This window comes from Puma concolor, chromosome B1 (genome assembly GCF_028749965.1).
Source record: "Puma concolor isolate L17-30 chromosome B1, mPumCon1.1.hap2, whole genome shotgun sequence".
NCBI classification, from domain to species: domain Eukaryota; kingdom Metazoa; phylum Chordata; class Mammalia; order Carnivora; family Felidae; genus Puma; species Puma concolor.
Genome location: NC_141670.1, coordinates 52,881,433 through 52,909,431, shown reverse-complemented (window position 1 = coordinate 52,909,431; position 27,999 = coordinate 52,881,433). Strand labels below are relative to the sequence as shown.

Below are 27,999 nucleotides of genomic sequence, written 5' to 3'. Positions count from 1 at the left end.
GTGATACGAAAATTAAATTTAATTAAAGACAAACATCACATACTTCCACCTTCCCCAAAATGGTCACTTCATCTTAATTAACCTAAATGGAAACTATTATGACTTAAGCCTTCATTCTGTGATATGCGTGTTTGGGCAAGTTTAGGCAAACAGCAAAGATTGAGAACTCCTACCACCAAACCTATAGCACTTTGAAAATGCAAAAGCCAACTTGATTCTCCAATCTGGCAATTCAATATGAGCTGCCAAAATTTCCTCCAATTAGTCCTTGCACTCCTGATAATCGAGGTTCCTTGGGGTATATAACCTTGGGGTCATTATGGTTTTCCCTTGACAGCTGTCCAGGATACAGGAGTCCTCCCTTATGATTCTCTCAGTTAGCTTGGGCAACTCTGGTATCAGAGCCATGGAAGTTCAACATCGTCGTCACCAGCTCTGGAAGATCAAAGTCGTGTTTCCACCCCCAGTCTTTCCGAGCATTGCTGTCATCAAAATTCATCGGCCAACTATCCGCTAGGAAAAGACATGGAACAGAAACTTAAGGTTACTCAGGCTCTAGATTTGCAAAAAGGTCTAGAACATTTTATATGAAGGTCTCCTGTACAAGGTACACCAAGGAAATTCACTCTTTGAAATTCTTCCTTTGAGCAGACCAGTGGCCATCATGTGCATTCACAGCCACCTTCTCTTAACATGCCTCCTGTCAGACACTGTGAATTGTGACACACTATGAAAATGTGACACGAAGTTGTAAGGTAGGAATCTTATACTCAAACAGTGCTCAAGGGCCACAGTGGCAGAGTCCCAGCATTGGAAACCCCAGGAATATTTTCTTACGCTGTCTGCTTGTTTTACGTCTAAACTATAAAATGGCAAAATGCTGATAAGCTGTTTATTTGGAACAGAACTATTCCACCCCCTTTAGGTAGGATTTCCCCAAACTGTAGCAACTGTTGGCTGAACAGCAGCTCCTTCTGCAGAAAGTGTCAGGCCCTCCTTATCCACCACGCTTTGTGTCCTCAGGGGACTCTCAGCCCAGCCCAGACTGAAGCTTAACTTTGGTTGTCATGGGGTTCGCAACAATGTACCAACCTATGGCCTGTCGAACAGAATCCACATTGTATGTGATCTGGAATTCTGGTATGTGCTTGAGAAGCTCCTGGGCCAGGTCCTCAGGGGTGAAACTCATGGCATTGACATTGTAGGTCCTCATGGACAGGGACTCTGCTGGGGCCTCCATGACTTCCAGGGTGGCCCTGAGGCAGTCATCAATATACATCATTGGGAGCCGCGTGCTGGATTTCAGGTTGCACTCAAATTTGCCATTCTTTACAGCATCGTGGAAGATCTGGACTGCATAGTCTGAAAGAGAATCCTGTCCGTGGGTCTTCTTAAAACAGTGAATGAACCTCTTGCATTATAGGGCAGTGGTTCTCAGAAGCCTTAGTCTCAGAGCTTCTTTATACTCTTTTTAAAAAAAAAATTTTTTTTAACGTTTATTTATTTTTGAGAGAGAGAGAGAGAGTGCAAGCAGGGGAGGGGCACAGAGACAGGGAGACACAGAATCCGAAGCAGGCTCCAGGCTCCAAGCTGTCAGCACAGAGCCTGACACGGGGCTCAAACCCCTGGACTGCGAGATCATGACCTGAGCTGAAGTCGGAGGCTCAACCAACTGAGCCACCCAGGTGCCCCTGAGCATCCAACTCTTAAAAATTTTTTTTAATGTTTGTATTTATTTTTGAGACAGAGAGAGACAGATCATGAGCAGGGGAGGGGCAGAGAGAGAGAGAGAGAGAGAGAGAGAGAGATTGAGAGAGAGAGAGAGAGAGAGAGAGAGAGAGAGAGAGAGAGAGAGAGACACACAGAATCCGAAGCAGGCTCCAGGCTCTGAGCAGTCAGCACAGACCCTGATGCGGGGCTTTAACCCACAGACCACGAGATCATGGCCTGAGCCAAAGCTGGACGCTTAACCGACTGAGCCACCCAGGTGCCCCAGAACTTCTTTATGCTCTTAAACAACACTGAGGAACCCCCTCCAGGAGGTCTTATTAGTGGGAGTTACATCAGTACCTACCGCACGAGAAATTAACTGAGAATTTAAAAAAATATTACATTTTAAAATGACAATAAACCCATCACATGTTCATATATATATGATATTTTATATGAAGAACATATTTTCCAAACAAAAGAAAATTTAGTGAAAAAAATGGCATGTTTTACTCATTTGACAATCTCTCCACTGCTTGGTTTAGAAGGAGACAGCCGGGGTCTGCGGCCTGCTTGTGTGTCCAGGCCACTGGGCCACCATACATCACCCAGCCTTTTAAAAAAGTCCTCCGTGCCCTCATAGAAGGGAGTGAAAAAAGGGCAAACAACATATTAGTACTGAGATGAAAACAGTTTTGACCTCTGAGACCCCCTGAAAAACACCAAAGATCCTGAGGGATTCCTAGGAGAGGCACTGTATTAAGGCAAAAGCTTTTTCAAAAATAACCCAAACCAAAATCTCCTTTAAAATCCCTCAAATTTTGTCAAGATTTATCTTTTATACTGTATCTCAGGACCCCTCATATAGGGGTTACTGAATATAATGCATGCTTGAGTCCAAATTAATTATAATAATACTTAAGCTCCTTTTAAAATGCATCTACTGGGGCGCGTGGGTGGCTCAGTCGGTGAAGCGGCCGACTTCGGCTCCGGTCATGATCTCGCGGTCCATGAGTTTGAGCCCCGCGTCGGGCTCTGTGCTGACAGCTCGGAGCCTGGAGCCTGTTTCGGATTCTGTGTCTCCCTCTCTCTGACCCTCCCCCGTTCATGCTGTCTCTCTCTGTCTCAAAAATAAATATAAATGTTAAAAAATAATAACAAATTAAAAATAAATAAATAAATAAATAAAATAAAATGCATCTACTCCTGAAACCAATATTGCACTGTATGCAAAAATTTTTTAAAAATCATAAAAAATAAAATAAAATATGCAATGCATACAGTCCATTTTCTGCATTAAGAAACAAAGCTCTTGGGGCGACTGGGTGGCTCAGTCAGTTAAGCATCCAACTTCAGCTCAGGTCATGATCTCAAGGTCTGTGAGTTCGAGCCCCACATCAAGCTCTGAGCTGTCAGTACTATTTCAGATTCTGTGTCTCCCTCTCTCTCTTCCCCTCTCCTGCTCACACTGTCTCTCTATCAAAAATAAATAAACATTAAAAAAAATTAAAAAATGGAAAAAAAAAAACACCCCAACCCTCTCTGCATGAAGAAACAAAGGCTGCATTAAAAAAAAAAAAAAAAAAAAAAAAGGAGGCTATTTCCTGTTTGGTGTCTTCCTACATTGCGGGTGACAAATATGTCCTCACACGCGATCTGATTCCACCACTGTGGGTGGCCAATCCTGAGCTGGATTTGCAGCACCAGCATGAGCTGCCCTTAACAAGTTCAAGTCAAGAGGATTCCGTGAGTTTCTCAGATGCACCTCCCAGAGGGGATGTGGGACATCTGTGAGCACACAGCTAAAAGACGGCCGGTCCCCCACCTCTTCACCGCACTAAGAAAGCCCTTCTCACATGGGACAGAAACAGAAAACAACACTTACCAGTTGTTCCTCCACCAGGCTGGGAGTCCGCGGAGATGATTCCAGGGTATCTCAGGCATCGGAAATCTAACCCATACCGGTAATGATAATACTAGAGAAAAGAGAAAAACTACTTTAAAACCAGTCTTTTCAATCAGAGCAAAGAAAACAAACAAACAAACAAAAAAAACCGCTTTTTTTGGTGAAAGATCTTTCCATGCAGTTCTATTAAAATATTCCTTAAGGAAAGGAGACTGTAGGATTTCTAAGAGTCACTCATTTTTCTTTAATAAATAATCCTGAGGTTTTTCTCTTCAAAAAATCATCACTCTGGTAACATATTAACACGGTAAATAATAAATCAGCCCGCACTAGGGGCTTCTGACTTTCTTTGGAAGCAAGTCACTGCTCATTGTCCTGAACAATTCTCCACGGGCATGTTCCTGCAATGCAGCACTGGAAAGTGCAGGGGGTGGGGGGGCAGGGCGAGAGGAGAGCAATAACTGATTTATTAGCTAAAGGAACAAACACCAATTGACATTTGCTGTAGAGTTATAAAGACAACGATTAATTAAAAAACTAAAACCCAAAGTCATTTGACGTTCTCTAGAACACAAAGTTTTAAAATCACCTCCAGTAACTGCCAGTACCTGGAGCTTTTTGAAAGACTGGACCCGCACACAGAAGAGAGGCAGCAGTGGAGGAGAGGGTGCCATTTGAGAGGCCTCTAGGAAGGGCTGAGTGTTATCATGTGGCCAAGGGCTGAGGAGTTCTTCTGGAGCTATCAGGACCCGCCACTTGGCAAACACAATCAGTTTAGGAGCACTTCTGGGGGCTGGGAAGGGGCGGGGGCAGGGAAAAGTCACCCCAAGCATGAATCAGCAAGTGTTCGAGGCAAAAACGAACAGAAAAGGCAACACGGAGTTATCTTGCCAAGCAATGCTTACTTCTCCCATGAGCTCCGCATGGACCTTGGACACCCCGTAGATAGTCCTGGGCCTCTGAATACAGATATCGGGAGTTGGATTCCGGGGAGAAGTAGGTCCAAAAGCTCCAATTGTGCTAGGCACAAACAATCGCAAATTGTGCTCTGCTGCAACATCCAGGACGTTATGCAATCCTGAAACGAACAGACATGGTCACAGTCTGAAAAGTCTCTTCCCGGTGAAGTGAAAAAACTGGCAAACAGATCATTTGGGGCAAGAAACTTACCAGTGATATTTACGGCTCTGGCCAAGGACACGTTTGCTTCTCCAATGGCACTGAGCAAAGCGCTATAATGAAACAACCAGGTAATGCGGTTGTTTACCACGATCTCCCGAAGATTCTTGTAATCCAGAATGTCAGAATAAATAAATGGGCCTACGAGGAACACAGCAAGACCACAGATGCGCAAGTTTGGGGTTTAAAAAGCTAAGTGAACTTTCTCTTCCTCTCCTGTTGGCTTGTGAATTCCAGTAGGGTCAACTTGGTAACTAAACCACTTGGACAATATGCAGCATTTTTCTTATGAAAAGAGTAACAAACCCCTACCACCCCACAGGTACTAATAGCTAATGCTTACACAAGACCTACGCTTGCCAGGCACTGTCCTACGGGCTTTCTCTCTCTCTAGCTCTCCTACAGTTTTTCAGGGAGATACATTTTATTGAGGAGGAAACTGAGGCACAGAGAAGTAAGAACTAGTCAGGATGAAACAGAGAGCAAGTGAAGAACTGGGGTCACAACCAGGCAGCCGGTTCCGGAGTTGGTGCCGTTAATACTACCCGACATGCACACAGTGATTTCACTCTGTTGGAAAGTTACCTATTTTAAAAGGAATATAAAAGTGGAGTTTTGAAAGAATATACAGCTTGGTAGAGAAGAACCATAAGCAGGAGTTCATCATACCCGGTCAGGCTGGAGGAAGAGCCAGTTTCGTTCAGTGGCAACTTCCCCCGCTGCCCCCAGGGGTCACATGATAACACTCAGCCCTTCCTAGAGGCCCCTCAAATGGCACCCTCTCCTCCATTGCTGCCTCTCTTCTGTGTGCGGGTCTAGTCTTTCAGGCTCCCAGTACTGGCAGTTGGTGGAAATAATTTTCAAGCTTGGTGTTATGGTAAGTACCGGTAAGCCAAATGCTGACGTGGAGCCACAAAGGACTCGCAGACGTTATAAAAAGGTTTCCAGGGTAGGAGAAAACTTGAGTAGAGGAGTCTGGAGGCCTTGTGTGTATGCACAGTAATTTAAGAGCAAGCCTATGCAGCAATAGATTAATTTCTATTAATTTCTATAAATTTTTAAAGCTCCCTTTCCTCATTAGAGCACTTGATTTTTATTTTCCCTCTGAGCCAAGAAGTTAACTAAGCACTCAAAAAGGCAGGAATCAAAGTTTTTATTCCAAAAATACTATCCCAGATAACACCCAAAATATTCCAAAACTTTACTTCAGGTTCAGAACTCTCCTGTTCTTGTAACACTTGAGCAAACAACAGCATCACTGCAGACATTTCCCAGAACTACTAGGGACAAATGTATGAGATTTTTATTCTATTTTATTTATTTATTCATTTATTATTTTAATGTTTATTTTTGAGAGAGAGAGAGAGAGAGAGAGACATAGAGCATGAGCAGGGGAGGGACAGAGAGAGAGGGAGACACAGAATCTGAAGCAGGCTCCAGGCTCTGAGCTGTCAGCACAGTCCCATGTGGATCTTGGACACCTCATAGATGATCTCAGGTGAGATCATGACCAGAGCCAAAGTTGGATGCTTAACTGACTGAGCCACCCAGGCATCCACAACATAGGAGATTTTTAACAGTGACACAACTCTGCCTCAAAAGTGCTTTCTTCCTTTCTTTTCTTTTCTTTTCCTTTTTTTTTTTAAAGTAGGCTTTACTCCCAGCATGGAGCCCAACACGGTGCTTGAACTCACAACCCTGAGATCAAGACCTGAGCTGAGCTTGAGAGTTGGACACTTAACCAACTGAGCCACTCAGGCACCCCAATAATGCCTTTCTTTTCATCACAAGCCTGGTTATGAGCTGTTGTACACAGTGATTCCATGAACTGCCTCTCTAACTGGAATCTGAAAATCAAGAGCTAAAACAAAAGCAAGACATATTGATCTCTTACCACCGTGGAAGATGTGATCAGGTGGTTTCCTTATGTCGGACAAAATCACATTGTCCTTCCCAAAGCGTTTCCTGAAGGACAAAATCAAAACACATGAGTAGGTACATCTAGGATATAACTGGTCCAATGAAAACACTCTTTCAAACAGGGAAAAGGAAGAGCGTGGGAGAGGATGAGCCATGGACCTGTTACAAGTGTATGATGTTAAGAGGCAAAATAAAACGTATTCTAAACAGCCAGTTAGCTGGGACACCTTTAAAATGGTAAGGGGCAAGAAGGAAGAGAAAAATTAAATAATAAAATGGCACCAAAGGCAAGCTGTACATACTGAAGAATTCAGATTTTCAATCTTAGCGTTTTGGGCTCTTACCTCAAAAAGTTAGCAAGCCCCACTCCAAGCTGGCCAAGACCCCCTAGATGAAGAAGAAAAAAGTGGACCTTTAATCCAAATCTAACCGATTCAATTATTCCCAGAACACAATGACACACGACGACTATATGACAATCTCAGCTAATTAGGGAAAGTGCTAGTCTGACCTGACAGAACTAAATTACCTCCTCCAAGCTAAGACAGAGATCAATGCAGGTAACATTAGTTTCAGAGACAAAACTCTTCCCAGCACGGAGTAGTTGTGGGAAAGAAAGCAAGGGTGAAGGAAGAGAAAAATCACAAGAAAGCCGGACAACCTCCTAGCTCCCTGGGCCAGGAATTGCCTCTCATTATTTGATGGGCTCTGATGCTTGTGTGCGACAGGTGCCAAGACATTCAAATATAAGGGTTTGAGGTCAGCCTCCAGTGGGATTATCCAGAAGCCCATCCTCCAGCAGAACTGGGCTGACAGGAGAGGGGAAAAAGGGGACAAACCAGGAAGTCATCTGAAAAGGGGGCAAACATCTGAATCGACAAGGAGCTATGAAGAAAATTAAAAATGTATCTTAGAGCTTCCTGATTAGAGGCTTAAAAATGCCACTGACGGGGGCGCCTGGGTGGCTTAGTCTGTTGAGCGTCAGACTCTTGATCTTGGCTCGGGTCATGATCTCACAGTTTGTGACTTCAAGCCCTATGTTGGGTTCTGTGCTGACAGCACAAAGCCTGCTTGGGATTCTCTCTCTCCCTCTCTCTCTGCCCCTCCCCTGCTTGTGCGCATGCTCGCTCACTCTCAAAAGTAAATAAACATTGAAAACAAAATATGCCACTGACAGAAGTGGGAGAGGTTGGGGCTATGGGTACATTTGGGGGAATGTAACTGCAAATTCCATCTGAGAGAAATAAACGAGGCGGGGAGATACAGAAAGTGGGGTTTCCTGTAAGCACTTGTTACCGTGGGACTAGAACCAAGCCCACTAACATCACCACTGGGTTCTAGAAGATGCTCTGTTGGTGGAAGCAGGAAGGAGTAAGCCAGAGAAGCAGGTAAACCAGGGAGGACAGTGCAGAGGGGAACTGACTACACCTGAAGTCAGTCTCCAGCAGGAGAAGAGGCAGCGGCAGTAACAGAAACACACACACACAGTGTGAAGAAGGTAGGAAGCCAAGGGAAGACAATCTGGCAGGAAGGAGGAAATAAAGCGTGCCTGTCAAATCAGAGGTGGGCTTGGGGGGGCTGGAAGGACGCGGAGTGCCCTGTGAAGCCCAGAGCGAGGAGTATACATCAGGGGCTGGGTGTACACGAGGCCAGGAGCACAGGGTGTGAGTCCGGCGGTGAGATCAACAACATTGTGTGATGTTGGCAACGGGTTCCTCAAGCCCTGACCTGCCTTCTCTGTTGCCCACACACAAACACGCAGCAGCTGCTTGGGACAGGTGATGCCAGGTTCAGGTTGAGGGGTTTGGCCAACAAAACCTGTGCCTGATGCACAGTCCATGCCCCAGTCCCTGCATATGACCTATCTGTGAGCCCTCGCCCCCCAGGCCATCCCAGCAGCCAAGGACACCAGAGCTCCACAGCAGCTTCTTGGCCCCCAGGTCCCTCTATCCTCCCTTCAGACCATAAAAAATTACAACAAGGAGGGGCACCTGGGTGGCTCAGTTGGTTAAGCATCGGACTCTTGATTTCGGCTCAGGTCATGATCTCGCGGTTCGTGGGATTGAGTCCCCCATTGCGCACTTCGCTGATAGTAAGTACGTAGCCTGCTTGAGATTCTCTCTCCCTCTTTCTCTGCCCCTCCCCTGCTCGTGCTCTCCCCACCCCCCTTTCTCTCAAAATAAATAAACAAACATTAAAAAAAAAAAGATTGTGACAAGAAAATGAAGCACCGGCAACCGTGACAAAATAAGGATTTGGGGCTTGCAAGATTCTGGAGGAAGCCAATAGCAGAACAGGTAGTTTCTGATGAATATGTTAGCTGGTGACATGGCAGACCTTCCAAACACAAAGTCACACAGAGACAGCACAGAAAAGAAAATAAGAATCAAGTTTCAAATGTGGAAAAAAGAAACAAAAAACAAGAACAAAAAACACCCCAACCTGTAATTAAGACGCGTGGCTGGTCTGTTCCAGAGAAAGAGGAAGAGTAGAAGTTGGCATCTGCTGGAATTTGCCGAGGGGAGGTGCCCAGAAACCGGGCCAGCGGGGCAGAGGTCCAGCAGCCACAGGCTGGTCTCCCCGGCATCTGGCCCACAACCTGCCGCAGCATCCTGGCGACCGGCATCGCTCTTCAAATACCCTGCAGTAATAAAGGAGCAGAGCTCACTACACAATCTTCTATTCTCCCAACGCGTCCAGACTCAAGCTCTTTAACTGAAATGAACACTAAGATTGTCAGCTCATGACCCAAAAACCGTTTGGAGTCGTGAACTGAACTAAAGAGGCTACCGAGTGGGAAGCCGGTCAAGAGCCTGCCATGAGCCGTGCTCTGTGAAAAGGGCATCAAACACTGTAGGCAAACAAAAGCCGGGCAGAGATTTAGAACTGAAATCGCACAATGGACATCAATGGCATCTAACGGTCACAGTGGAGGTGACCGTATATACAGCCAGAAACACCAAGTCAGTGGATTCCAGTGAAGCCTTCAAATCTTTACAACTGTTACCAGTCTGTCCACGCACCATCACAAGGCACAAACAGGTCCCAGGTTTCATAAGCCAGTGCCCTGTAGATCTTGTGCTAACACTCAGATGTTACCTTTAGAATGAACCAGACTAGAAAAGCAGATGGTTAAGATAAAAAGGCCCTTGGCGATATTTAATAAGCTGTAACTACTTTGTTTACTGCCATCTCCTTAGAAAGGATCATTTAGAAAAGTCATTTTTGGGGCACGTGGGTGGTTCGGTCGGTTAAGCATCTGACTCTTCTCTCAGCTCAGGTCATGATCTCATGGTTCGTGAGTTCCCGCCCTGGGTCGGGTTCTACACGGACAGTGCTGAGCCTGCTCGGGATTCTCAGTCTCTCTCTCTCAAAAACAGATGAATAAACAACAACAACAACAACAACAAAGCCATCTTCTCCTTTCCTTCCAGATCACGTACATTTTAGTCTCCCTCCTCTTCCTCACCAGTTTTATTGCTTACTGACCATGAAATCAGTTCTGGCCTTAGGAGGCCAAGATGGTCCAATCATACATGGCTTGAGACCAGATCCGCATGCAGGGCTTTTATTTTCCTGATTCCATGCCCTGCACCCAGACAAGCATGTCACAAGAGTAAATCAGAGCTACCCCGCTTGCTCTGCTGGTTCTGACCCTCTAAAGTCAGGCACTCTGCACACGGCCCTGTGGCTTCCACAGTAAGCTTTCCAACAGAGCTGGGAGATAAAGCTTCAGAGCCAATCCTGCTGGCCTGCCCCTTTACAAAGAGCTGACAAGATCTCCACCACCTTCTGTTTTGCATCATACAAGGAGAAAAGGTAGATGCCAGTTTTAGATCTGACCTTGGCCAGCTACCACGCTCCGCTCAGCGCCTTGAGGCAGGAACAGTAACACAGCCCTTCAAAGCACAGGGGCCCTTAGTCCCAGCCAACTTTGCCAAACAAGCAGAGGAGAGCCTTCTGCTGGAGCCTCTCTAGCTTGCTGTGGGGTGGTCAGGACTGGACAAAAGGCCCCCCTCCTCTGGACTGCATTACAGGAAAGGCCCAAGCATCTCAGAAAGACCTTTGTTTGGAGAAATCACCCTTTTAGTCATGGTTGTCACCCGACACCAGGTAAGAACAGGATTCTTGTTCTTCTTCTTTTTTTTTTTTTTGCGGGGCCAGGTTGGGAGGCAGGGTGGAGTAAATTGTAATTTTTTTTAAATTGGAAACCAAACACACAACTTGGAATGGATTCGAGGCAAACTGTGCCATAGCACTTTAAGTGGCTACACAAAATTTAAAAAGCAAGTGGGGCGCCTGTGTGGCTGAGTGGGTTAAACATCTCTTGATTTCTGCTCAGGTCACGATCCCAGTGTCACAGGATGGAGCCTGGCGTTTGACTCCAGACTGAGCGTGGAGCCTGCTTAAGATTCTCCCCCGCCTCCTCTCGCTCATTAAAAAACAAAAACAAAAACAAAAACAAAAAAAAACCACTCTTCAAAAAGTAAGGAGCTATCAAAAAAATGTTTCTAGTATGGGACCAGTAGTGCAAGAAACAGCATGTGAATACCTGGATAATACACCCATTTTGCAATAGTGCAACGCTCAAGTACATATTGCTGACTGTCCATACTCCACACTGAGTCTTGGCTCCTCGCTTCTACAAGACATTTCCTAAAGAAAACTACTTAAAAAAAAGGCATAACCCAGATCTTTCCTCCTTGACCCACTCCATCTCAGTTTAGGTGTTCAGAAGGGCCTAGATTAATCCAGAGGCAGCCGCATGCCACATGTGACTAGATCAGTTTTCTCAAGGTTTCAGGACCATGACAGTAAGATAAGGGAAGGAAACACGGTGGAATGAAGTCCTAATTTCTATACATGCATATTGTTGGACAGCAGGGGGAAACCTTTTACAGACAAGTTACCAAAAAAAGGCAAATAACTTGGAACACATCGTGCAGTATCTGTACATTGCTGTCACTGCGTGTACTAACTCTTCATAGTTGGACTGAATATCTGCTTCCCTGATCGTTTTATCAGCCTACCATCTGCTCCCTTTTCCACCAAATTTGTCATCACATGGCCAAGCCCCGCACTCACATAGCCACTGCCATCCTTAACAAACACGCGGACTGCTTCTCCAATTTCTTCTTCACTGTGCCTTTCATTTTTTTTTTTGCCATCATCGTCAGAAATTCCAGGAGGTCAAGTGTGTCCTTATCATCAGCATCCACTTCACTGATCGTGTCCTGTAACTCTGCTTCTGGGAGAATCTGCCCAAGAGACCCGGTTACAGTTCCCAATGCTTCTGTTGTTATGGTTCCATCACTATCCTTGCCAAATGGTGGAAAAGCTTCTTGGGATTCTGCCGTCTGCTCCTTGGTGCTGCATGCTGGTCTCTGAGATGCCACCATCCAGCATGCCCCACTGGACCCAGATTTCTGACGCTTAAAGCTGCTTTTTTCAGCAAGTGCCAAGGGGATGGCAAGGAAGCCAAGAAGCAGATAGATTTGGCAGAACATTTAAATATCAAGACAATTCTCCATTCCCCATAGCAAATAATGGGTGGCTAGTTGAAAAAAGTGGGTTTCTTTTTTTTAATGTTTATTTTTGAGAGAGAGAGAAAGAGAGAGAGAGAGAGAGAGAGACCCCAAGTGGGGGAGAGGCAGAGAGGGAGGGATACAAAGAATCCAAAGCAGACTCCAGGCTCTGAGCTGTCAGCACAAAGCCTGACAGGGGGCTCAAACTCACGAACCGCGAGATCATGACCTGAGCCAAAGTTGGACGCTTAACCAACTGAGCCACCCAGACGCCTCTAGTTTTTTTTCTTTTAAGGTTAAAGAAGGGGTGTCTGGGTGGCTCAGCTGGTTAAGCGTCCAACTTCGGCTCAGGTCAGGAGCTGCGGTTCATAAGTCAGAGCCATGGGCGGGGCTCTCTGCTGTCAGCTCTGAGCCAGCTTCGGTTCCTGTCCCCCATTCTCTCTGCCCCTCCCCCCCCCTCAAAAATAAACCTTAAAGAAATGAAAATAAAGGTTAAAGAGACTGAAGTCAGGGAAAAAGCAAACCTTGAAGATACAAAAGACTTGCGACTCCATTCATCTCTTTCCCCACAAGGAGAAAGCATGGAGGAGGCTCACATTCTTTTTTTTTTTTTTCAACGTTTATTTATTTTTGGGACAGAGAGAGACAGAGCATGAACGGGGGAGGGGCAGAGAGAGAGGGAGACACAGAATCAGAAACAGGCTCCAGGCTCTGAGCCATCAGCCCAGAGCCTGACGCGGGGCTCGAACTCACGGACCGCGAGATCGTGACCTGGCTGAAGTTGGACGCTTAACCGACTGCGCCACCCAGGCGCCCGAGGCTCACATTCTTAAACGAATATAAAGCTTTTTAGGTTAACAACGTGGACAATTCATAACTGAGTTGGTTCTTCTTATCTCACTACTACTAACAGCTAACATTTGAAACTCGCACTCCCACTATATGCCACGGGCCAGGGAGTCAACCAGTTAGTTCTTAAACACCAAGCCACAGTACTGTCGCCATCATGGGACCACTCTGATTAACCATGCATGGGCACTGAAAACAAAACTGCCAACCATCTATAGCATGTCGCTTTTCCAAGTCAAGATTATCACCTCGCTACTTACGGCCAAGTTCAATTTCATAGTCTTAAGGCAGCAATTCTCAGGTATTCTGGTCTCAGGACCCCTTTACATTCTTAAAAATTGAAGACGAAAAAGAGCTTTTGTTTATGTGGGTTACATCGGACAACGTTTGTTGTGTTAGAAAGCAAAATCGAGAAACGTTTACCATAAAATTCACTTAAAACCAATAAACAGATAAACATATTTTTATGAAAATAACCACATTTTTTAAAAAACCTAGTGAGAAGAGTGCCACTGTTTACATTTTGTACATCTTTGTTGTTTGCCTTAATGGAAAACAGCTGGATTCTCACACATGCTTCTGCACCCCATCTGTGACTTAAATTGAAGTATGTATAAAAAACTCCAGCACACGGCAAAAGAATGGGGAAAGGGAGCAGTGTTTTAAAAGCCTTTTCAAGGGTGCCTGGGTGGCTCAGTCAGTGAAGCATCAGACTCTTGATTTTGGCTCAGGTCACGAGAGTATAGTGAGTTCAAGCCCCACGTTGGGCTCTGAGCTGGCAGTGCAGGGCCTGCCTGGGATTCTCTGCCTCTCCCGACTCGGTGCTGTCTCTCTCTCTCAAATAAATAAATAAATAAAACTTAAAAAAATAAAATAAATAAAAGCCTTTTCAGAGAATTCTGGATACTCATCTTTGCTATCCCAAACTCAACACATGGTAGTTTCTTAAAGGTTACCTGCAAAGTAGAATCTGAAGCCATTATCAATGCACCCCATTACATTAAAACCCACTGGTCTATCTAGTGCTTTGAATGGATCCTTTACCCCTGAATGATTTTGTAATCTCATATACTGGTTCAGCAAGTTAAGCAGGGCTTCCAAATGTTAACACACTTCACTATACAATATCAACAAGTCACACTGATCTCATCAGAAAACTTCTAAATACTGGGAAGCTATCAAGCTCGCAGTGGTGGATACCAGTCACTTGGCAATAAACACCATTAGCTGTTTTCTTGAATTGACAAGCTCACTTGGTTCATTTTTTTAGAAAATGTATTCCAGGGGCGCCTGGGTGGCTCAGTTGATTAAGGGCCCATCTTCGGCTCAGGTCATGATCTCACAGTTTGTGAGTTCAAGCCTCACATTGGGCTCGCTGCTGTCATTGGGGAGCCCACTTCGGATCCTCTGTCCCCCTCTCTCTGCCCTCCTCCCCCGCTTGCACTCACACACTCTTTTTTTTTTTTTTAATGTTTATTTTTGGGAGAGAGAAAGAAAATGTATTCCAACCATCCAAGTATGAATAACCCTAGATTTTCAGTTATTCATTGAAACAAAAATAATTTTCCATTAAAAACAAAGTGGGGGGGTGGGGAAGGAGGGTGGTTCACCTCACAATTCAATCATTCAGGTGCTTTACCTCAAGTAAGCCGTCCCACCTCGACATAGAACAGGTGCATCCACTTACCACATGGCATCCTAAAAAGATAGGTCCTCCAGGGTCAAGATTTAATAAAGCTTCACATTTTTACTATTATATAAAGGGCATTTGTAAGTAAATCTGGCAAATTTTTCTTTTCTTTTCTATTTTTTTATTGAAAGCCCACGAAGAAGACCATCTACTGGTCGTTTGATGCCACGGCCTCGATTCCTGTAAAGGCACCAGTAGTTTTAGTCAACACTGTTTTTGCCCCAGCAGTGCAAATTCAATGCAGTCGTCCCCAGATAAAGCCTGAAATCTAAAAGTGTTCTTCTACGCTGAATACTTTGGCACCACTTGTATTTGCTGCCAAGCACCTCCTGAAAAGATGCTCTCTGGTGAGCGGTTTGGTGCTGATACCAAAGGAATACAAACAAAATGACAAATCTAGCCAAGGCTGCTAGTTCTTCCATTGATTTGTAAGGTAAAATTCGCTTCTGTTAAGATACTAATGCGGTCTTCATGTGTGCAGCGAAAGTTTTAATTTGACAAGCTTCTGTATTATTAGAAAGTGACAGTGCTAATGATTCCTTTCAATGCTTTTTCATCCCAACAAGGCTTTATTGTGTTTCTCCAGCCACCGCAATTGGATAACCTAGCCTGCCCGAAGCTTCAATAGCTTTTTCGTTGCTAGTTTGGAAAGCTGTGACAAATCATTTCTGGCTTTTAAAGAGCTCATCATAGCTACATTTAAGCCATTCAATTCATTTTTTTCTTTAGAGGACTCTGCATGGTTGATCTCAGAATAATGCTACTGGTACCATAATATTATTCAAAAAAGGTTCTGCTGCATAAGACATATAATGTAAATTTCTAACATATGTAAAACTGACACAATCTGTCACATTTTTACATCTTTTTTAGTTCTGTCTACTTCTCTGTAGTAAATTCCTCCCTTCCATTATTCAGACAATTTTGATAGACCATTTCATTTTTTCCCCCAGCTTTTATAGACATGAATGGTACATTTTTTTTTTTTTTTTTTTTTTTTCAACGTTTATTTATTTTTTGGGACAGAGAGAGACAGAGCATGAACGGGGGAGGGGCAGAGAGAGAGGGAGACACAGAATCGGAAACAGGCTCCAGGCTCTGAGCCATCAGCCCAGAGCCTGACGCGGGGCTCGAACTCACGGACCGCGAGATCGTGACCTGGCTGAAGTCAGACGCTTAACCGACTGCGCCACCCAGGCGCCCCGAATGGTACATTTTTGAGTAGAAAAAAATCAAGTTTTCTAATATCTTCCTGTTTAGCAAACAATCTATCCTTATATATAAAAAATATATAAATATCCTTTATTTTAGAATAATTTTATATCATTTAAAAATTTAGAAAAGTTTTCAAATCAAGACTACAAAGCATACTTACTTTTTGTGTGTTTTTTTTCCATATATGCAAAACTTAGAGATTTCAAAGTAATGACTTAATAAAAGAAAACGAGGTCACAGAGGTGATAGTAGGTATAACTGGATAGCTAGTAAGCATGTAGAAGTACTAAAAATAAACTGAGTTTATCTCTGAAAACACATATTTATACTCCAAGCCTACTTACCCTTAGAAAGTTCTAGAAACATGAGATTCTAGAAGACACAAGCACACATTTCATTAGCCATCAGAGGAAAGGCTCATCACAAGTCATGGAGACTCCCACTGTATGCTTGTCAGAGAAAGAATGAAAATGGCGAATAACATCTCAGTCTTATTTTTAAAACAGTTTGACCTCATAGACCCTAAAATCTGTCTCATACTTTGAGGAGAGCTGCTCTAAAGTAAAATTTGCCTTGCCAACCTAGTTATTAAATGTATAAAGGGAAACCATCAAAGATTCTCTGTCCCTCTTTAAAGATCAGATTATAGTCCGTAGACTCTGTCCCAAGCACCTTGTTTACTTTAACTGCAAAGGGATGAAAAAGAAAAAGGTCAACAACAGACTCCTCCCCAGAAATAATGAAGTGCCTCCCGAACCCAGGCCTCTCCAGGGTGGTTACTATACCACTTTTCCCATCTCCTGGCATGTACCCTATCTGCATGAACCACAGAACTCTAAGACAGCAGTGACATCAGGAAGAGAGTGGGGGTGATACAGATAAAGACTCAGAGCTCAAGTGGCTTTGGTCATTGTACAGATATGGCAGGGCTAGTTAAGGAATTAAGGGGAATAATACTGAGGTCTCTAATTTGTGCTACAGTAAGAATGGGCTCCCTGGAGAAGCAGATCAGGTGAGAAGACAAGGAGTCTGCATTTGGACATGTTGGTTTTCGGTGCCAGGAGACAATATGGCTGTCTCTCTCATAAAGTTGTGAGTGCTTATGAGCAGTTCCTAGGAGTACCTGATGTATGTCAGTACTCACCAAACACCGTGTGTAACAGATAGACCGGAAGGAGAAAACAGGAAATATCAAGGGTTTGTCTACACCACACAAAAAATACAGAATGCCCCTGTTCTCTGAAAAAAATTACTTCAGTTTCTCAGGGGAAAAACTTACTTCACTTGTGATTGCTCTGAAGATAGATAATTCTGTTTCAGGAATATTAAAAGAAACTCTAAATTGAAACACTTCAGTCCAACAAAATAGGCCTTTTCCTTGAGGGTACACCATCAATTTCCCTTCATGTGCTTGTTGCCTTGTGATCTCCTTCGATTCTAGCCCTAATCATTCTTAGCCATGGAGATAGTAACTAAGAACTATTAAGTCATATCTCCAGCACTAACGCATGAAGGTAAAAGTATCTAGCCACTGACAGATGAATGGACAGACAAAATGTGGTATATACACACAACAGTATATTATTCAGCCTTGAAAAAGGAGATCGTGCCACACGCCACAACATGGATAAACCCCCAGAACATGCCAAATGGATGAGTCAGTCAGAAAAGGCCAAATACAGTATGACTCCACTCTTACGAGTTCTACAAGGTACGGAAAGTAATGAAGATCACAGAAAAAGGAAGTAGAAAGGTAGTTGCCAAGGAGTGGGGGATAACGGGGAAGGAATATCAGTGTTTAATTAATTGACATATGCTTTCAGTTTTCTGAGATGAAAAAAGTTCTACAGATCTGTTGCACAGTAACATGGATATACTTAATACCACTGAATTGTACATTTAAAAAAGGTTAACGTGGTAAATTTTACATTATGCGATTGGAACCACAATTTAAAATAAAATTTAAATTCATTTTTTTTAAAAATGTTTATAAACAAGTTGAGAGGGAGCACTGTGTGCAAGCGGGGGAGGGGTAGAGAGAGAATCCCAAACAGTCTGGGAGCCTGACACCGGGCTGGATCTCACCAACCCTGAGATCATGACCTGAGCCGAAAGTAAGAGTCCAGCGCTTAACCAACTGAGCCACCCAGGCACCCCTAAATGCACTTTTAGAAAAAGTTTCCAGCACCAACAAATGGTCTGCACAGACATATGTTGCTGAGGAGCTAGAAAATTTGCCCAGTAGAGATCAATGCTGTCTCCAGAGACCTAACAGTTCAGTTGGTGCCTACCATCTCCAGTCTCACCCAAACTCCCAAGCCCTTTTCCCACTTAACTCCCCAATTTGTTCTCCTCCCTCTGCTGAAACCTCTTGTGTTCTACCGGCTTCATCTTTTCTCCCAGTCTCAGGTATCTCCAGGACCCACCGGTTGCTCCCAACCTTCATTCCCTACTCCTCAAAGTGGGGCTTCCTAACCCTCCAATCGGTGAAACTGCTTTCAAGGAAGATGTGCCCTAGCCTAGTGGACGATTACTTTCTTTGCTCCAGTAAACTGCTGACCACGCCCACCTTCACTTCTCCCTCTTAGCCTGTTTTAAGGACCAATAACACTTATAAAACACATGCAAGGCAATCTCTCCTTTCAATCTTCCGGTTGACTAAATAATACTAAATGTGTACTCTTAACAGTACCGACCCAAAGAAAAACCAGGCACCTCATAACTACTGACCATTGATCAAACACCTGCTTTCCTGAACTCTTACTGAACCCTCACGGTAACCCTGAAGCTGACATCTTTTCTCCGTTTGGCAGGATGAATTGACCTGTCCAAGGTCAGGCAAATACTAATCACCAAGAATGGGTAGGAAACCAGATTCGTTGAGTCTCAAACGCTCCTTCCCACCATCCCTACTCTTCTCCTACAAGAAAAGAGATGCGATCAGGTACCCAAGAAGACGACAAAGAGGAACATCCCCGTGGTCGCGCAGAATGCCCCCCCAAGCCCCCTCCAATGCAGTTCCTCTGCGCCCCTCCCTAGGAGGACACCCGAGCAGCCTAAGGGGTTCAGGACACCGCCAACTCTCTTGCTGTGAGAGCCTGCCTACACGCCTTTGCCAAACTTCAAGTTTCCTCAGTTTTAGAAAGGGGAAAGTGATGGGACCACCACACTAGATTACTGAGAGGATTTAATGGAGCAATCTAGTTAGAGCACTTAGCCACACTGCTAAACGCAAAGACTCCATCAACGAGCTGGTAAAATCTGGACTTATTGTGGGGATGAGCCGAAAGCCAGAAATGGTCTAGAAAAAAATGCCAGAGTTTTAAAAAGCATGAGATACAGAGGGTCTCAGAGGGCAGTCTGGCTCTGAAGAGCGGGTGTCCTCCTCCCATGCACACTTGCCGGGGAGAGGGGACCCAAGAAGACGCGGGGGGTGAGCCGCACACGGGTCTCCCGACCTCAGCCTGGCTCCTGGGGAAAAGGGTGTGGGGTCCCATCCTCCCTGGGAGTTGACCGGGTAAACCGGTTTTACGAGAACAGCCGCGCCTATCTCTATTCCTTGGTGGAGGTTGCCCTTGCAAAGTGGAAGGGGTCGGGGGTCGCGTCCGGTCGACCGAGCGGCTCCCAGTCCACCCCCGGGCCCGGGCTCCCGGCTCCCAGCTCCGCGGCGACGGCTGGAGACCCGCGCTCACGGCCGGGTCACATCGATCGGAGTCCCAACGGGAGCCGGGGAAGGCGGGGGGCGGTGGTGGATCTGCTCTTGGGTACAGCCGCCGGGGTAGCGTCCGGCCACCTCCGCACTGACCTTCCGAAGGAGCCTCCCAGAGATGCTGAGCTGCGAGAGCCCACGCTGCAGCAGCACGTGGCCCGAGATCCTAGCGCCGCGAGCGGAAACCCGAGCGCCTTTATCCTCTCTGCGCCCGAACCCGCCCCTCCGCTCACCAATCCCTTTCTTCAGCCCGCGCCCGGGCGGCGGCTCCAGGTCAGCAAGGGGCCGGGGTGCGGGAGGGGTGTGTGCGCGGAGGGAGGGCTCCCGTTGCCTTGGCAACCCTCCCCCGCCAGTATAGGCCTCCGCCTCCGACCGACCCGGTGGAGAATTAAGCCACTGCGAGGGACGCGCGCGGTGTACCGGGCTTCGGCGGTGCCAGCCTGACAGCCTTCACGGGGCACCTTCAGGGTGCCGGCAGCTCTGCGAGGGCGTCCCACTACACGGAAATCGGCCCCGCCGTACGCCTGGGAACCGGCTCGGGCTGCTGTTGAGCGGCTCCGCAGGGAACCTGGGGATGAAGGCGGGACGCCGAAGAGGAAGCTGGAAGGATTGGCTCAGGAAATACCCCGGGACCCAGAGACAGGAAACCTGGTATGGGAAGACCCTGAGCGAGTCATTTCATCTTGGGTTCCCACATGGGAAACATCAATGTCAAAGTAGATGGCCCCCAAGGCGACGGACCAGCAGAGTCAGCATCACCTGGGAACTTGTTAGACACGAAAATCCGGGGCCCCATCCCAGACCTGCAGAGTCCTGATCTCTGGGGGCGGGGTCCCGCCAGCTGTGTTTTAACAAGTCCTCCAGGTGATGCTCATGCGCGCTAAAGTTGGAGAAGCTCTGGTCTCAGGCCCCAGTTCTCAGACTTCGCTGCCTGTTAGAATCACCTGGGAGTTTTTGACTCTCCCAATAACCAGACGGTACTCTGAATCAAATGAATAAGAATCTCGTTTGTGGGGTTGGGGGAGGAGGAGCCCAGGCTTAAGTATTTTTTAAAAGCTCCTCAAGAGATTCCAATGTGCAGTCAAAGCTGAGACAAAGCAGTGCCCATCCCCCCACCCGGATCTACTGAATCACTGTCTGCGTTTTAAAAGATCCCCAAGCGATTCTCACGCACATCAGGATTTTGGAAAACAGCTCTAAGGAAGGTCTCCTCCAACATTAAGAATCTATGACCTCATTAAATAGGTCTAATTTTGTTTTACAGACACTTAGAATGCTCCATTTCTTCAACATTTTTTCATATGACATAATCCTCATTATGTGTTTTCTCTGTTGCACTTGAACTCTAAAATCTTAATTATAGGCTTTTTAACCTCTCAGGAGACTTCAGAGATTATGAAGGGCACCATACCCCCTTCACAGTGGAAAAGGCAAAGACCCTTCCAGAAGGTAAAGACATTTGCTCAAGGCCAAGGGACTAGAATGCTGCCCCAGGCACTGGGTCCTTTCTAATACATCGTATCATATCACGAGGTTTTGTTTTTTGTTTTTGTTGTTTGGTTTTGTTTGTTTTCCTCAAACCTTGTGATGTCATCAGAGAGCCGGAGCTTGCTCTGAGTGGGGTTGGAGGTGGGGAAGTTGCTGAGTGGAGCAACCCACTGACTTTGCTGCTGATCGGGATCCGGGATGGGGTAGGGGAGAGAGAGGCGTGGCTTAAGCCTTTGTTTCCGAGGAGGAGGGTGGATTTACAAGGGACTGAAAGCTGCGTGGTTTCTGGCTACCTACCATCAATTTCCTCTCTTTCTCACGGAAACAGTCTGGTAGTAACATCATCAGCCCTCTTCCAGCCAAGAGAGAGGCACTTCCAGTGGATTTGAATCCTGGTTGGAGTGGTTAGAGAGGCTGAAAACAGCAGAACCGGTCCCCAGCAACCGAGGTCCCCTCCAAGAAGGTCAGTCCTGCCTAGGGGCCACTGCCTGGGGGCTTCCAGACTCCCAGACGCCTTTCCTGGCTAATTCTCCAGCTTTGCCAAGTCTGTCTTCCTCATATCCTTTGGATTAAGTCATCAGAGCAGGATTCTGTTACTCTAATTTAGATTCTGATAATATTCAGACTTTCCCTCCATTTTCAGGGTTGAGGTTTTCATTCTCAGATCACAAACCCAAATAAAAAAAAATAATATAAATATCCTCTAGTCTATATTGATATAAACAATGAGTAAATAAATGAAGTAGAAGAGACAACTCTTTCTTACAGAAGAATTCCAACTAATAAATGTAGAAGAAATGAGGGATATAGACATTCCCTGTAAGAACACCACGGCAATAGTTGCTGCAGGGAGCAAATTCTTCCTTCCTCTGCATTTTGTTCTATTCAGGCTCTCAACGGATTGGATGATACCAACTCACACTGAGTAGGGCAGTCTACTAAACCCACTTATTCAAATGCTGATCTCATCCGGAAACATCCTCACAGACACCCAGAAATAATATTTAATCATGACACCAGGGGCACCTGGGTGGCTCAGTCAGTTAAGCGTTTGACTTTGGCTCAGGTCATGATCTCGCGGTCAGTGAGTTCAAGCCCCACGTCGGTCTCTGTGTTGACAGCTCAGAGCCTGGAGCCTGCTTCAGATTATGTGTCTCCCTCTCTCTGTCCCTCCCCTGCTCATGCTCTCTCTGTCAAAAGTAAAAATTAGAAAAAAAAATTTTTTTAATTTAAGAAATTAAAAAACAAACAAATAAAAAAATCATGGTACCATATGGCCCCATCAAGTTAACATATAACACTAACCATCATATAGTCTCCATAGTTTTGCCTGTTCCAGAATGTCATTAGCTGAATTATACACTATGTAGCCTTTTCACATTGGCTTCTTTTACATAGTAATATGCATTTAAAGTTTCCTCCGTGTCTTGTCATAATTCTGAATAATATTCATTGCTTTTTTTAGCACTGAAAAATACTCCAATATCTGGACATACTACAGTTTAACCATTCACCACTCCCTTGTAATCTTGGTTGCTTCCAAGGAATCTTGGTTGCTTCCAAGCTTTCTCAATTGTGAAGAAAACAGCAGTAAATATCCATGTGCAGGTTTTTGTGTGGACGTAAGTTTTCAACTCCTTTGGGTAAATACCCAGGAGAACAACTGCAGGATTGTTTGGTAAGAGTATGTTTAGTTTTGTGAGAAAACTCCCAAACTGTCTTCCAAAGTGTCTGTACCATTTTGCATTGCTACCAGCTAACAATAAAAGTGCTTGATACATCTTCACCAGCATTTGGTGTTGCTTTTATTTTTTTTAGTTAATTTTTTTTACACTTATTTATTTTTGAGAGACAGAGTGTCAGTGGGGGAGGGGCAGAGAGAGAGGGAGACACAGAATCCTAAGCAGGCTCCAGGCTCCCAGCTCCGAGCTGCCAGCACAGAGCCCAACTCGGGGCTGGAACCCACAAACTGCGAGATCATGACCTGAGCTCAAGTCGGACGCTTAACTGACTGAGCCACCCAGGCGCCCCTCTGGTGTTGTTTTAGATATTCACTGCACATGTGTGGTGGTATCTTGTTTTAATTTGCAAATCCCTATTGACATGATTTTAAGCATCTTTCCATATATTTGCTTGGCATCAATCTTCTTTGGTGTGATATATGTACAGATCTCTTGTTCGCTTTTAACTGGTTGTACATTTTCTTATTTTTGAGTTTTAAAAGTTTTAAAAAATACTTTTTGAATAACTGTCCATTATCAGGTCTTTTGCAACTAACTCCTTCTCTGTGGTTTGTCTTCTCATTCTCTTAACAATGTCTTTTGCAGAATAGAAGTTTTTGTTTTAATAAGTCCAGTTTACCAATTGTTTCTTTCATGAATTATGCCATTGGTGTTGTAACTAAAAAGTAATCACCATATTTAAGGTCATCTAAGTTTCCTCCTATGTAGGATTTTTATAGTTTTGTTGTTTCCATTTAGGTCTATAAACAATTTTGAGTTCATTTTTATGAAAGGTGTAAGGTCTGTGTCTATATTATATATTATATATATTTGTGTGTGTGTGTGTGTGTGTGTGTGGCATATGGATGTCCAGCTGTTTCAACACAATTTATTGAAGACTCTTCTCTATTGTGTTACTTTGTACTTCTATGAAAGATCTATTGCCTATATTTGTATAACTTTCTGGGGTCTCTACTCTGTTCCATTGATTTGTCTATTCATTCTATACTGTCTTAGTTACTGTAGCTTTATAGTAAATCTTGAAGTTGGGTAGCATCAGTCTCCTGATTCTGGCCTTCTCCTTTACTATTACGTTGACTATTCTGCTTCTTTTGCTTCTTCATATAAACTTTAGAATCATTTTGTCAATAACCACATTTTTTTCCTTGGGATTGCATTGAATCTATAGACCCTTTTGTGAAGAACTGACATGCTGACAGTATTGAATTTTCCTATCATTAACATGGAAACTATCTAGTTCTGTGATTTCTTTCATCAGATCTTATAGTTTTCCTCATTGAGATCTTGTACAGATTTTGTAAATATTTCATTTTGGGGGAGGTGTGAATGTAAATGGTATTGTTTTAAATTTCATATTCCACTTGTTCATTGCTGGTATATAGGAAAATTATTGACTTTTGTATATTAACCTTGTATCCTGCAACCTTGCTATAATCACTTATAAGCTCCATTTTTTTGTCAATGCTTCCTGATTTTCTACATAGATTATTATGTCAGCTGCAAAAAGTTTTATATCTTCCTTTTTTATATGTATACCTTAAATTTCATTTCCTGTCTTATTGAGTTAGCTAGGACTTCCAATATAATGTTGAAAAGCAGTGGTGAGAGGGGACACTTTTGCTTTGTTCCTGATGTTAGTGGGAAAGTTTCTGGGTTTTTTTGTCTGTTTTTTACCAATAAGTATGACATTTGCTGTAGGCTTTTTGTAGATGTTCTTTATAAAGCTGAGGAAGAACTTCCTCTATATTTAGTTTGCTTTCAGTTTTTATAATGAATTGGAATTGCTTTTGGTCAAATACTTTTTCTGAATCCATTAATAGGATCATGTGATTTTTATTGTTTTTCTGTGATGTGATGAATTACATTAGTTAATTTTTGAATGCTGAACCAAACTTGCATACCCAGAGGATCATGGTGTTTTTCAAATTTATCCTTCTATTACCTTCCTTTGATTGTAATTTTTAATCTATTTCCATTTAAAATAATTAATGATAAAAAAGAAATTTACTTCTGCATTTTGCTATTTGTTTTCTGTACGTTTTATAGCTTTTTTGTACCTCATTTCCTCCATCATTGCTATCTTTTGTGTTTATTGTTTGTAGTGACTTTAGATTTTCTTCTCATTTCCTCCTCTGTAGATATTGTTTTTGTGGTTACTATGAGCCTCATATATAGCAACCTAAAGTTATAACACTCTAATTTGAATTGACATCAACTTAACTGTAAGAGCTTACAAAAACTCTGCTCTTATGTAGTTCTGTCTCTCACTCTTTGTTGTTATCACAAATTACATCATTATACATTGTGTGCTGAATAACATAGATTTATAATTTTTTTATGTCTTTGTCTTTCAAATTCTGTGGAAAATTAAAGTGGAGATACAAACCAAAATTACAGTAAGATTGGTTTTTATATTTGTCCATTATTTTACATGTGCTGGAGATACTTATTTCTTCTTATGGGTTTCGTTATCAACTAGTGTTGTTTCACCTCACCTTGAATGACTTCCATTAGTAGTTTTTGTAGACTAGGTCTAGTGGTAACAAGCTCCCTGAGCTTTTGTTAATCTGGGAATATCTTAATTTCTCCATTATTTTTGAGGACATTTTTCTGTATATAGAATTCCTAGTTGACGAGATTTTTTCTTTTAATATTTTAAATGTATCATCTACCTGTCTTCTGGCCTCCATGGATTCTAATGAAAGATCAAATTGATAATATCATTGAAGATCCCTTGTATGTGTTGATTCTCTTACTGCTTTTAAGATTTTTTCTGTGACTTTTAGTAGTTCGATTATAATGTGTTTCACTGTGGGTCTCTGAGTTTATGCTACTTGGAAGTCATTGAGGTTCTTGGATTTTTAAATTCATGTCTCTTTTTCAAATTTGAAAGTTTTCATCCCTTAATTCTTCAAATAATCTTTCTACTCCTTTAACTTTTCTTTGTTTGATTCCCATGTTGGTCCATTTGATGGTGTCCCATCGGTGTCATAGGCCTGTCCACTTTCTTCATTCTTTTTCTTTCTGCTCCTTAATCATTTCAATTCACCAATCTTTAAGTTAGCTGATTCTTTCTTCTGCCTGAGCAAATAATTTGTTGACTCGTGCTAGTGATTTTTTCATTTCACTTGTACTTTTCAGCTCAAGAATTTGTTTGGTTCCTTTTTATAATTTCTATCTTTTTATTGGTATTTGCATTATGTTCATACATTTTCTGGATTTCCTTCAGTTCTTTGTCCATGTTTTCCTTTAGCTCTTTAAGCCTATTTAGGACAGTGATTTTAATATCTTTTTCTAGTTACTCCAATGTCTAGAATTTTTCAGGGAGACTATTTTGTTAAATTTTGTAAAACTTGTTACTTTGAATGGGTCATACTTTCCATTTTTTTTTTTTTAGGTTTTATTTTTTTGCATGCCTTGAGATTTTTTTTTTACTGTTATTGTTAAAAATTAAATGTTATAATGTGGTCACTGGAAATTAGATTCTTACCCTTCCCCAGAGTTTGCTAGGGGCTTTTTGTTTTATTATTATTTAAGGTTGTAATAGTCTATTTGTTTTGTTACTTTCCCAAACTATTTTTGCAAGAACTGTATTCCTTGTCATGTGTGGCCACTGAGGTCTCTGTTCCTTCAGCTCCTGTTAGCTTAATGTTTTGGCAGAGATTTCTTGGAATGCTAAGAGCTTAAAAAAACAACTGAAAACAAACCAAAAAAAATCCCTCTTCCAGTCTTTGCATATCTGTTCTGTGTTGTGGCCCTCCTCCAACACTAGTCTTGCACTGACCCTAGGGATCACTTGTAAGTGAAAACTTAGCATCTTAATACTTTTCTCAACATGCATCTTTGCTTTAGGTATGTATACAAGTTCTTTTGAATGTCTTGATTTCCCAAAGAATCTTCCCCAGCTTTTCCTATCAGGCCTTAAGTATCTTGACTGTTACATATCTTGACTATATTTTGCCCCAGGTGTTTGCTGGTTGTTAGTTCTCCTTACAGTATTTTGGATCAAAGCCCCACTGCCTTTCAGCCTGAGTTCTGAGTTAGGTAAAAGAGAGATGAACACGTTGTTAGCCCTCCAGGTATCCTCTAGACAGGTTACAGCAGACTTAAGTGTATTTTTGACTCAAGTGTACTCTGCTCTCTTCAGAACCGGATACCAGGGTCCACGATGGTTAACATAGGCTGGCCCTATTTCAAGACTGCCACTGTGCTGGAGATGGGGTGGGACAGTGGCATGTAAAATGCTACAAATTTTCCCGAGTTTTCAAGTCATCTTTTAATTTATTCAGCATTTGCTTTGTTGCTACAAACCTTTGACTCTTTTCCAGAGTTCTGACAAGCTTGGATCTGAACTTGTTTTTGGACGTTTCTGTGTGAGGATACAAGGTTAGATCTGCCTATTCCATCAATTTGTTAATATCACTGTATATGCATTTTCAGTGATTTTATTCCAAACATTGCAATAGTTTAAAAAGATTTGTAAACTGGAAAGTAGGTATATTAAAGTCATGTTATTTCATTATACATTTTTAAAATAACATAAAATTTACCATATTAACCATTTTTAAGTGTACAGTTCAGTATTAAGTATATCCAAATTGTGAATTTCTACAACGTGAATATACTTAACAATACTGAATTTTTTTATTTCGCAAAACTGAAACTCTATACCATTGAACGGTAACTCCTTATTTCCCCTTCCATCCAGCCTATGGCAACCACCATTCTCCTTTCTGTTTCTACAAATTTGACTGCTGTAGATACCTTACATAATTGAAATCTTACATTTGTCTTTTTATGACTGGCTTATTTCTAAATGAAATATAATAAAAATGTAATAAAAACAAGTTCCATCCATGATGTAGCATGTGACAGAAACTCCTTTTTAAACACTGAATATTACATTATATGTATATATCATATTTTCTTTATCTGTTTATCCACGGATAGATATAGGTATTTGGGTTACTTGGCTATTGTGAATATCACTACGATGAATATAGGTGTCCACATATCTCTTATTTTAGATTCTTTTGGATATATACCCAGAAGTGGGGTAGCTGTAT

At 43.2% G+C, this 27,999-nt stretch overlaps 2 protein-coding genes across 3 annotated transcripts; one reads left to right on the top strand and one right to left on the bottom strand.

Annotated features, from left to right (window-relative positions):
- Window position 1: 1 nt before the first annotated feature.
- Window positions 2-19,928, bottom strand: LOC112858162 (L-threonine 3-dehydrogenase, mitochondrial). Of its 2 annotated transcripts, XM_086703820.1 has the most exons (9): window positions 19,800-19,928; window positions 9,158-9,356; window positions 7,060-7,102; window positions 6,690-6,760; window positions 4,787-4,936; window positions 4,522-4,694; window positions 3,596-3,686; window positions 1,093-1,362; window positions 2-513 (listed from the first exon to the last, which is right to left on the bottom strand). In XM_086703820.1, the coding sequence occupies exons 2-9, from the start codon at window positions 9,339-9,341 to the stop codon at window positions 374-376; spliced, it is 1,122 nt and encodes a 373-aa protein (XP_086559946.1). In that variant the 5' UTR covers window positions 9,342-9,356; window positions 19,800-19,928; the 3' UTR covers window positions 2-373. The 2 variants fall into 2 exon arrangements, with proteins under 2 accessions (XP_086559946.1, XP_086559947.1); XM_086703821.1 differs by lacking the exons at window positions 6,690-6,760; window positions 7,060-7,102.
- Window positions 19,273-27,790, top strand: LOC147581639 (uncharacterized). The gene is made up of 3 exons (XM_086702945.1): window positions 19,273-19,283; window positions 19,367-21,152; window positions 21,551-27,790. The coding sequence occupies exons 1-2, from the start codon at window positions 19,273-19,275 to the stop codon at window positions 20,145-20,147; spliced, it is 792 nt and encodes a 263-aa protein (XP_086559071.1). The 3' UTR covers window positions 20,148-21,152; window positions 21,551-27,790.
- The last annotated feature ends 209 nt before the right edge of the window (window positions 27,791-27,999 follow it).

Coding starts and splice junctions, on each gene's coding strand:
- LOC112858162 (XM_086703820.1), bottom strand. CDS start 9,341: ATGCCGGTCGCCAGGATGCTGCGGCAGGTTGTGGGCCAGATGCCGGGG. Junction 7,103..9,157: donor GCCACGCGTCTTAATTACAG/GTTGGGGTGTTT, acceptor TTCTTCATCTAG/GGGGTCTTGGCCAGCTTGGA. Junction 1,363..3,595: donor GCCTGGTGGAGGAACAACTG/GTAAGTGTTGTT, acceptor ATTCTCTTTCAG/ACTATGCAGTCCAGATCTTC.